General features: G+C 72.7%; 1 protein-coding gene across 1 annotated transcript; it reads right to left on the bottom strand.

Annotated features, from left to right (window-relative positions):
* Positions 1 to 67: 67 nt before the first annotated feature.
* PLEKHG3 (pleckstrin homology and RhoGEF domain containing G3) lies at positions 68 to 7309 on the bottom strand. The gene is made up of 17 exons (XM_054828244.1): positions 6956 to 7309; positions 6169 to 6494; positions 5965 to 6065; positions 5811 to 5880; positions 5685 to 5731; positions 5444 to 5594; positions 4881 to 5015; positions 4614 to 4796; positions 4438 to 4530; positions 4264 to 4350; positions 4108 to 4141; positions 3914 to 4024; positions 3709 to 3783; positions 3535 to 3573; positions 3406 to 3413; positions 3098 to 3292; positions 68 to 2668 (listed from the first exon to the last, which is right to left on the bottom strand). The coding sequence occupies exons 1-17, from the start codon at positions 7125 to 7127 to the stop codon at positions 1064 to 1066; spliced, it is 3432 nt and encodes a 1143-aa protein (XP_054684219.1). The 5' UTR covers positions 7128 to 7309; the 3' UTR covers positions 68 to 1063.
* Between the last annotated feature and the right edge of the window lie 3344 nt (positions 7310 to 10653).

The raw sequence follows: 10653 nt of genomic DNA, 5'->3' as shown, positions 1-10653 counted from the left end.
TGCGTGCCCCGTGTGCACACGCGTGGGCGTGTACGTGTACGTGCCCCTCCAGGCGTGTGCGCCCAGGGCTGCTCCCACGCACGGGGGTGTGCAGCAGCCCCGTGCACACACGTGTCCCTGCATGCACATGTGTGCACACGTGTGTCCCTGCATGCAGGTGCACCCACCCCTCTGCGCGCACGGCCACGGGTGTGCGTGCCCCACACGCGTGCATGCCCCCCCCACCCAGCACCCACGCAGGGGGCTGCCGCGGGTGCCCCCCCCCCCCCCAAAGCCATAACGTGTCCCCCCCAGCGTGTGGGTGCAGAGGGAGCAGCCCCGGCCCCCAACCAAAGAGCATCGGCACGGGGGACACCGCTTGCCACCACCCCGTGCCCCCGCCAGCACTGCCGGGGCGGGGGACCCCTCTGCACCCCACAGCCGGGCTGAGCTGCGCCGGGGGGAGCGCGGGCAACCAGAGAGGAACTTTTGGTTCAGTTTGGGTTTTTTTTCTAATAAAGACGTGAAAGCGAGCCGGGCGCAGTGCTGGGCGCCGGGGGGGGGGGTTGCGGGGTGCCCCTGCGGGCTGGGGGGCCATGGGGTGCCCCTGCTCCTGGGCAGGTTGAGGATCCCCAGGGTGCCCCTTCTTCCAGGTGAGCTGGGGGTCCATGGGGTGCCCCTTCTTCCAGACAAGTTGGAGAGTTCACAGGGTGCTCTTTCTCCTGGGTGAGCTGGGGCTTCGTGGGGTGCCCCTGCTCCCAGGGGGCTGCGGGGCCATGGGGTGCCCCTTCTCCTGGGCAGGTTCAGGGTCCCTAGGGTGCTTCTTCTCCCAAGCAACCTGGGGGGTCCATGGGGTGGTCCTTCTCCTGGGCAGGTTTGGCTTCCATGGGGTGTCCCTTTTTCAGGTAGGTTGGAGGTCCACAGGGTGCTCCTGCTCCTGGCTGAGCTGGGGGTCCGCGGGGTGCCCCTTCTCCCGGGCAGGTTGGAGGTCCGCGGGGTGCCCCTTCTCCCAGGCAGGTTGGAGGTCCACAGGGTGCTCCTTCCTTTGAGGGTCCGCGGGACACCCCTTCTCCCTGTCACCCACCTAGCTGGCAGCGTCGAGGGTCTGAAATTTCTGCCGCAGGTCCCTGACGAGGCCGTGGCGAGGGGGCTCAGGGGTGTCGGGGGGCTCGTGGCAGCGCCGCCGGTACTCCTCGGAGGCCTGGTAGGCTTTGCAGCGCTCCACCACCGCCTTCAAGCAGATCTTCTCCCGGGTGGTGGGTGAGCGGATCTGCACGTAGGCGGCGGGCTCGGCAGGGGCCGGCAGCCGCTCCAGCACCAGCACCCGCTGCCCGGGGCCCAGGGGGGCCTCCGCCGCCACCCACAACGCCCCGTCGCTGCCGTGCCGCACTGGTGCCATCCCGGGGGCGCCGGACCCCCCACCCGCTTCGGCGCTCCGGCTCCGGCCGCTGCCCCGCTCCTTCTCAGCTGGCCGGCCGCCCCGGCACGGCCCCTCGGGCGCAGAGCGGCTGCGGCTCACCGGCGGGGGCCGCGGGGCGCCGAAACGGGCACGAAGCTCCCGCACGTCAGGCCAGGTGAAGGGCTCGGCACCGCCAGGGCTCGGGGGGCTGCGGGGGGCGGCCGGGGAGGGCAATGCCACCGGTCCCCTGCCCTGTGGCACGGCCACCGAAGGGGTGCCAACACACGGGTCCCCCTCCTCTGGCTGTGCCAGGGCACGCCGGGCACCGGCGCGGCGGCTCTTGATGCGGAGGCTGTACTGCCGCGCCAGCTGGTACACCTTGGTGCCGGGGTGCGGGGGGGTCAGCGGCGGTGGACCGGCCGGCGGACCCTCGCCCGCGGCACCCAGGTCGTCCTCCTCCAGGATGAGCAGCGGCTCGGGGGGCTGCAGACCGTTCTCCCGGCACGGCTCCTCTGGCGACGCCTCGGGCTCCGCCGGCTGGGCGGGGGGCTCAGGGCTCACCGGGGGCCGGGGGAGGCCGTTGAGGCGGGAGACGGAGCTTCGCACCAGCCCCTTGGGGATGAAGGAGAGGCTCTCGCGGCGGCGGACGCTGAAGCCGGCGTCCCGGTTCTCGGCATGGCCGTAGTAGCTCTTGATCTTGTCGAGGAGCAGGCGGTCCCGGCTGGAGAGCAGCGACTCCCGGCGGGTTCCGGCGAAGGGCTCGGGTGAGGGGATGGCGCTGCGGGACCCCCCGGGTTCCCCGGCCTCGAGCGGGGGGCCGCCGTCCAGGCTGAGGGTGCTGCCGCTGCGGCTGGCCAGCCGTCCCCCCGGCCCCTCCAGCGCCAGGCTGCTGCGGCGGGAGAAGCTGCCGCCGCCGCCGAAGCGCTCGGCGATGACGCTGGCCTGGTCCAGCACTGAGGGTGGCAGGATGCTGCTGGCGGCTCCTTCTTCCTCCTCCTCCTCCTCCTCACTGCTCAGTCCCTGCAAATCCTCCGCGGCACGCTCCGGCTCCCCCTCCGCGCCGGGCAGCACCGGTGCCGGGGTCCCCGTTGAGGACGGGGCTTCGGGTGCCCCCGGCCCCTCGGGGTGCTCCCCGGTGCTGCCGGCCTGTGGAGGGGTGGGGGGGTGGGTGCTGGGTCCCTCGGGACCCCCAGGCAGGGGCTGTGGGGCCACACTGACCTTCTCGTAGCTCCCTGGCCCCCAGCTCCCCGGCCGCTTGGGTCCCTCGGGCACCAGTGGGTGCCCCCCAACCTGGGCGAGAGCAAATGTGGGTGTCATGGGCTGGAGGGGGGGGGCACTCGGCTGCTCCAAGCAGGACTGCTGCCGGAGGGGAGTCCCAGCCGAGCCGCGGCTGAGGACCACGCAGCAGCCCCAGGAGCATCACGGGGTGCCCTGAGAGTGATGGAGGGTGCCCTAGGAGTGACGTGGGGTGCTCTGGGAATGATACGGGGTGCCCTGCGAGTGACATGGGGTGCCCAAGGAGTGACGTGGGGTGCTCTGGGAACAATACGGGGTGCTCTGGGAGTGATGCTGATGCCCCAGGAGCTACGTAGGGTGCCCCCGGAGTTACGCAGGGTGTTCTGGAAGTGATGTGGGGTGCCCTGGGAGCGATGCAGGGTGCCGTGGGTAGCGCTACGCAGTGGGGGCCCTCCCTGGGGTCTGGGGGACTGGGGCAGGTACCTGCTCCTCCTGGGGCTCCACCGGCAGGTCCCCGGCCCCCCGCAGCTCCTCCTGGCAGTCCTTGCCCAAAGCCTCCTCCTCTTCCTCCTCCTCCTCCTCCTCTTCCTCCTCCACCACGCCCTCAGCCACCGCCCAGGCTCTGGGGTGCTGGGGGGGCTCCCCCACTTCCAGGAGAGCCCCATCGCTGCCAGCGTGCTACTCGGGGGGCGAACGCTGGGCTCAGCGCCCCATGCCCCCCCCCCCGGCAAGCAGCGTGCCAGGGCTGGGGGGCACGGGGCGCCCCAACCCACCCCGCACCCCGGCCTTACCTTGAGCCCTGCCAACCGGGAGAGAGAAACGTGGAGGTTAGAGGGGGGGCAGCACCCAAAATGCCACCCCACCCCGACCCTGGCCCCCCTCCACCCGCCCCGCCGGCGCCAGCGGCCGTGCCGGCTCACCTTGCTCGCCCAGCTGCCGCAGGATCTGCTTGGCAGGCTCTGCGGGGAGAAGCCGGGCGTCCAAATCTAGCGATGGTGCCATCGTCCCCGCATCCCCCAGCCCGTCCCAAACCCCACCAGCATCCCCAGCCCACCGCCCCAACTGGGGTCCCCGGTCCCCACCGCCATCCGTACCTGACTGCCTGCGCCCTGTGTGCCCGTGCGGCCGATCCGGAAGCGTCTCCACGCGGTCCCGGCACTGGAAGGGCTCTGCGGGGACAGGGACACCCATCGGCACCCGGCACCCACCGTCCTTGCGGGCATCGGTGCGACCCAGCCACGGCTTCGCCCCGGGGAAGGGCCGGCGGTGCTGGGGATGCCCGGGATGCGCGGCTCTCACCAGACTGCCGGCGGCCCTGGCGCAGCTCGGCGGCGTCGGCGTCGCCCAGGGGCTGGTAGGACCAGCTCTTCTTCAGGCGCTCGGGGCTGCAGCGGGGCAGGCGCGGGGGGTCTGCGGGCACAGGGGGTGACGCTGGGGGACGGGGGGCACAGGCGAGGGCAGGGAGGGGACCACGAGGCGCCGGCGGCACTCACAGAACAAGTCCATCTCCAGGATGGCTTCCTTAGCCTGCGACGGAGGGAGGATGGAGAGAGGCGGAGGGTGAAGCCGGGGTGCAGCTGCGCCCCCCCCGTCGCTGTGCGGGGGGTGACCCCGGTGCCAGCACGGTGCCCGTCCCCCTCTGCCCTCACCTTCTGGGGCACGATGGCGTGGTGGTTCTCCAGGATGAGCCGCTTGATGTGGTGGGTCCACACGCGCTTCTCCTCCACGCTCTTGGCCTGGAGGGGACCGGCAGGGTGGCGGGGTTGGGCGGTGGGGTCGGGCGGGGGGGTCCCTAGGGTGCCCCCCACCCCGTGCCCCCCTACCTGCAGGCTGTGCTGCTGCTTGCCGTGCTTGTAGTGAGCCAGGCTGAAGCAAAGCGAGTCCCGTGTGCTCTCGATCAGCATCAGCGAGGAGCACTGCGGGGAGAGGCCGTCAGCCCCCCATCCCCAGCTGCCCCCAGGGACCTCCCCCCCAGCCCCCCACCATCCCCAGCACCCACCGGGATGTGGCTCTTGTAGACGTAATGGTCGCCGCGGCGCTTGGTGATGAGGAGGGTCTTGTCGAAGAGGAAGACGGCGCGCTCGTGGCGCACCCGCTGCACCCGGAAGGTGCCCTCCAGCACCAGCTCCCCGTAGCTGGTCAGGTCCGGCCCCTTCCAGCCCAGCAGCAGCGACTGGATCTCCTGCACAGGTCCCCGGGGACGTCAGGCCACCCGCCGCCACGGCAGCTCCCGCCCGGTGCCACCCGCCGCGCCACCGGCACACACCTGCTGCCGGATGGCGTGCTCGTGCTTGCGCTTCATGTCGTTGATGTACCAGGCGACGCAGGTCATGGTGTCGATGGCCTCCAGCACCACCTCGTAGTCATCCCCAGACTTGTGCTCAAAGTGCTTGGCGATCTCCTGCCGGCAACGGACGCGGCGTCGGGGCTGCGCCGAGGGAGAGGCGGTGCCCGGTGCCGGGGCTGTGCCGTGCCGGGGGACCGGGCTGTGCCAGGTGCCTGTGCCGCGCCGGGCGTGTGCGCTGTGCCAGGGAAATGTGCCACGCCGGGTGCCCGTGCCGTGCCCAGGGCTGTGCCAAGCGCCTGCACCATGCCATGAGCTCATGCCGTGCCGGGTGCCCAGGCTGTGCCGGGTACCTGGACCGTGCCAGGAAACGTGCCGTGCCGGGTGCCCATGCCGTATCAGCTGCCTGAACTGTGCCAGGAACTCATTCTCTGCCACATCCCCGTGCCGTGCCAGGCACCCAGACCCTGCCAGGTGCCGGTACCCTGCCGGGTGCCGGTACCATGCCATGCCACGTGCCCGCACCGCACCGGGCGCCGGCTCACCTGGAGCAGCAGGTGGTACTTGAGGATCCTCTGGACGGGTTTGAGCAGGTAGGCGCCGAGGGGCAACGCGTGCCGCAGCCGCTCCTGGCACTCGCGGAGGAACCGGGCCTGCGGCTTGCTCCTCATGCACTCGGCCAGCGCTGCCACTGAGCTACGGGCAGGGAGCGGGCTCAGCCCCCTGCCCGCACCGCTGCCCGCACCCCTGCCCGCACCCCTGCCCGCCTGCGCCCCCTCCACTCACCTGGGGTAGTTGTTGCAGTACTGGGTGTAGATGGCAAACTCCTGGCTCTGCGGGCAGGGGGAGTGCGGTGAGAGCCCGGCACGGCCCCGCGCCCCCCCCGGTGCCCCCCGCCGTGCCCGCCCTTACCCGGGTGACGAAGCAGACAGCCACGGCCACGGGGTCGCTGGCGCAGCTCTCCAGGTTTTGCAGCAGGGTGCTAGGGGAGACAGAGGGGACGGGGTGACGGCAGTCCCCACCAGCCGCGGGACGGGGTGGCACTGGCGGCACCGGGAGCACCCACCTGCTCAGCTCGTAGATGTCCTCGATGTTGCCGAAAAGCGCGCTGACCTGCTCCGGCCGCAGCACCGGCTCCTCCGCGTCAATGATCTTGCCAAGGTAACCCTGCCGGGCACGCGCGGTTGGCGGCGGTGGCGGCATCGGTGCAACCGGCCGGGTCCCCCCCAAACCCCAGCCGAGGGATGCCGTGTCCCCCCCCGGCGCTCACCTCCACAATGCTGCGCAGGTCCCGGGCATAGGTGCGCTCCGACTCCACGATCTCCAGCACCACCCGCCCCAGGTAGCTGGGCTCGGTCCCGGGGCCACTGAAAGGTGCCAGGGGGTGCCCGCCACGGGCACCCAGCCACGGCCCCGGGGAAGCGTTGTTGTTGCTGTTGCGCAGCCCCTCGGACCACGGCTCGGCCCCGCCGCCGGCCGGCTCCTCCATGGCGCGGCCAGGCTCCGGCACCGGGCTCAGGGCAGGGTGCTGCAGGCAGGCGGGCACCGGCATGCCGGCATGCCCCGGCACCGGCACTGGTGGGGCACAGGGCAGGTCTGGGGGGGGAACGGTGTGGTTAGGGGGTGCGGAGATCCCCCAAGATCTGGGCAGTGTTTGGTGGTGAGGGGGGCTCACAGCCCCTCATGGTGAAGAGCCCCTGGGGTTGACCTGATGGCCAAACCCTCCAGGCAGTGGGGTGCCAGCACTCCCCAACCCCAAAAATCCCTGGCAACGGATCGGCTGAGGCAGGATACGGCCTGGACGGATCCTGGCACAGCCCACCAAGGCCTCCCGCCCGGGGAGGACCTCAAATTTGGGGGTGTTCCCCCTGCCTCTTACCCCAGAGCCGGGCGATGCGCCCCAGCAGCCGGTGGCCGTGCTCCCCCAGGAGTAGGTGCCCCAGCGGGACCTGCGCCATCGCCACACCGAGCCCCCACCCGCCGGCACCCTGTGCCGGGGCCGTGCGTCACCGCCGCGCCCGCAGGACACCTTCCCGGTGAGCTCAGCGCCGGCTCACCCTTCCGGATTGCCGGTGCCACCGGCCGCTCCCCTGCGGCACCAGGATCCTCCCCTGCCACTGAAACCGCTCGGTGCCACCGAAACCGCTCGGTGCCACCGACCCGATTGGGGCACCCAAAAACTGACTGCCGGCGGCAAAGCGTACCGGAGCAGTGAGAGTTCGCCGCCATGCTTTTTGGCAGAGGGACAGTTTGTGGCAGGGCACCGAGCGCGCTGACCCCAGCGGGCGAGCGGCCCCGGGGACGGTGACCTTCAGCCCAGCCACGTGCCGGCGGTGGGGGCCACCGGAGACCCTGGCACTGAGGGTGTCGGCACTGAACCGGTCAGGCCGGTTCCCGCCGGCTCCTCCCCGCAGCCGCCGTGCTGCATGGCCGCGCTCCCGCCGCCGCCCTCCCCATGGCTTTCCCGCGCAAGCCAGGAGCCCCCCCAAAAACCCACCGTGGTGCCCCCCCAAGCGGGACCCAGTCCCGCATCGCCAGGCTGTGCCGCAGCCCGGGTCCCCAGGTGCCAGCACAGCTGGCTCTGCCGTGGGGCACCCCCTCAGCACCGCAGCTCTGGGTGATTTGGGGAGCAGCCCCCCCCCCATCCTCACCCGTGACCGGGTCCCTGCCAGGGGACAAGAGGGGACACCCGGGTGGCATCGGGGGGGCAGACAGGGGCACGGCTCGCCCCCTGCCCGGCACGGGGGGGGATGGCGCCCCGGTGCCCATGGGGGGTCCCCCACGTGATGCCCGGCCAGGGATTTGCGGCCACTGCGGCTCGTCCCTGAAGGCCACCCCCGGCTGCCCTAATCCGCTCAGCGCGCCGGGATTACGGCGCCGGCCCCACGTCACAGGGACCGCGGCCACTCGCTTCAGCCCCTCGGCCACCGCCGTCCCGCCCCACCAGGCGGGGGGGGCTTTATCCTCTTACCCCCCAGTGCCGCCACGGTGGGCACGCGGCCGGCCAGAGCCCCCGGCTCCCGCCTGCTGCCTTCTCCGGGTGGGGATTAGCCCTGACCTTCACCCCCGGCGGGACGGGCTGCTCCCCCTGATCCCCCTGAGCTGGGGGCTGCCGGAGGCCCTGGGCACCCCGAGCCCCGAGCTGGATGCAGCCCCCAGGTGCTGCCGGCAGCACAGGCAAGGACGCTAGGGGGGTTACTGGCCGGCTCTGGCACAGTGGAACCCCAAAAACTCCCCAGCACGGGGAAACTGAGGCAGGGTCCGGGGCTGTTCTGAGCCACGGGTGCTGGCGCGAGGGAGGTGGGATTTTCTCCCCACCGTGGGATCGCCGTCCCCGTCGCGCATTCTTGCGTCCGAGACGGGGAGCAAGGCACGGCCCATGGTGCTTTCCCAGGGCCCCGGCACAGCACGGCACGGCAGGCTGGGAGAGGAGAGGGCGGGCAGTCCGGGGGTGCCGGGTCGGGCAGCCGGCCGAGCGGGGCCAGAGGAGGGCCAGCCCGGCGGAGCCATATAAGGGAAGGCGGTTCACCATTTCCAGGCGTTTTCCAGGATCCCAGCAGCCCTGAGAGTAGGGAAGGTCGCTGCCGGCTCCAGCCCAGCTGCCACGGCTCGGCACGACTGCGGCCGTCGCTCCCGGCCCCGGCTGGCACCACTGGTACCCGGCAGGCACAAGCTGGGTGCTGGCACTCCTGCCCGCAGCATCGTGGTGCCGCAGGTGGTCCGGCACGCCGGGGGTTCCCGCGCCACAGCCGGGTGACCCCGCACCCGGGGGGGACCGGAGCTCGCACCGGCGGTGTCGCGCTCCCGGGACGCGGCAGCTTCGACCCCGTGGGGCTGCCAAAGCCTCTTAGTGCCTGGCGCCCGTGGCGTCCTGCGTGGCTGGCAGCCACCTAATCCTGCCGGAGGGGTGCAGGGCACCCCCACTCCACAGGCAGCTGGGGGGTCCCAGTGCAGTACCCCCATCCCAGCCCCCGGCACACACCCAGGGATCTACCCCATGTGCCGCAGCCTCCGTCCCGCACCCCCAACCAGGCCGGGGTCCCCCCAGCCCCATGGCTGCCTGCCCCAGGCGTCTCCCAGCACCCCGGGACCCCCAGGACCCTGCCCTCCCCTGGGACCCATGGCCCTGCCCCATGGCTCAACAGGATCCTCCACCCCCACGCTCCCTCCAGCACCCACGGCTCCTGCCCCACTGGGACCCACAGCCCTGGGCACCATGGGACCCACCGCTGGCACCCCATAGGGACCCACAGCTCCTGTCCCACCGAGACACATGGTGCCGACCCCACTGGCACCCACAGTGCCGAGCACCCTGGGACCCACACCTCCCTGTCCCACCAGCACCCACAGCATTGGGCACTCCAGGCCCCACGGCTCCCGCCCCACCGGGACCCACGGATCCTGCTCCACAGGGATGCAATGGGTCCCACCCCACTGGCACCCACAGTGTTGGGCACCCCCATGACCCACGGCGCCTGCTCCACCAGGATCCACAGCTCCCACGCCACCACCGCCCACGGTGCTGGGCACCCACGGGACCCACAGCTACCGCCCCACCCGGGGACCCACGGCTCCTACTCCACCGGGACCGACATCTCCCGCTCCGCGGGGACCCACAGCTCCCTCCCCACGGGGATCCCGGACGCCGCGCACGCCGTGTCCCGCTCCCGCCGGCGCGCCCCGTCTCCGCGCGCCCCCGTTCCCGCCGCCGCCGCCCGCGCGCCCCGCACCGGACTCACCGCGCGCCGCCGCCGCCGCCGCCCCGGCCCGGCCGTGCCCGCAGGAAGCGGCGGGAGAGCCCCGGGGGCGGGGACTGCGGCCGCCCCGCCCGAGCCGCCGGGTTGCTCCGGCATCGCCCCGGCCCCCGCCCGCTCCCGGAGCCGCCCGGAGCCTCCCGGACACGGTCCCGGAGCGGTCCCGCGACAAGCCCCGGCGCCGTCCCGAGCACGGTCCCGGCACTGTCCCGGTACTGTCCCGGGACGATCCGGGCACAGTCTGGGCACGGTCCCGGTATGGTCCCGGCACTGTCCCGGGGTGCGCCTAGGCACGGCGTGGGGGGAGCCCGCACCCACTGGGGCACCCCGTGGGGTCCCTGCCCGTGGGGCCCTACCAAGCGGGCAGAGCCCCCGGGGTGCCACCGCCATGGGGTGGATGTGGGGTGCCACAAGTGAGACCCACCCCAGCGCCGGGGCAGCGCGGGTGCCCAGGGGTGGGGGACGCACCCGGTGTCCCCTCCATCGCCACGTCTGCCCCTTCCCTCACCTGCGCCCGGCTCCAGCCCCGGCACGGCCGAGCTCGGCCCCGGCACGGCACTGTCTCCCCAACACGGCTGCCACGACGCGTGAGCCCCAAAAGCCAGCTGGCACCAGCTCCCCACGGGTCCCACAGCGGCTCGGGGTGCTTCGAGCCCCCCAAATAAAGCAAGGGGGCAGCTGGCGCCCACGGCCCACATGCGGCACCCCAGCACCCCGTGGCACCTGCCGCCACCAGAATGGGGCCATTCTGCGGGCGGGCGGCCGGGCGCCTTGTGCCGCCAGCACCGGGCTCCGCTCAAAGGCAGGATTGTTCAGGGCTGGCTGCCCCCGGTGCGGCGTGCCCGGCCAGGCCCCCGGCACTGATGCCACGCAGCGTCACAGGGGGCACGGGTGGCATCGCCAGGCCAGTGGGACTCGGAGGGGTCCCCGCCGCCCTCGCCGGCACGCTAACACGTGCTCTGCCGGCGGCCCTGCGCCGGTGTGCCTGGCATGCACCGCGC

This window comes from Grus americana, chromosome 5 (assembly GCF_028858705.1).
Source record: "Grus americana isolate bGruAme1 chromosome 5, bGruAme1.mat, whole genome shotgun sequence".
Lineage (NCBI taxonomy): Eukaryota > Metazoa > Chordata > Aves > Gruiformes > Gruidae > Grus > Grus americana.
This window is presented reverse-complemented; position numbering and strand designations above follow the sequence as displayed.

What these genes read in the sequence shown, in the direction of transcription:
- PLEKHG3 (XM_054828244.1), bottom strand. Translation starts at nt 7,127, where the DNA reads ATGGCGGCGAACTCTCACTGCTCCGGTACGCTTTGCCGCCGGCAGTCA. An exon ending in ACGCCATCGTGCCCCAGAAG is followed by an intron (nt 4,142 to 4,263) that starts GTGAGGGCAGAG and finishes CCTCCGTCGCAG; the next exon opens with GCTAAGGAAGCCATCCTGGA. An exon ending in CACAGGGCGCAGGCAGTCAG is followed by an intron (nt 3,574 to 3,708) that starts GTACGGATGGCG and finishes TTCTCCCCGCAG; the next exon opens with AGCCTGCCAAGCAGATCCTG.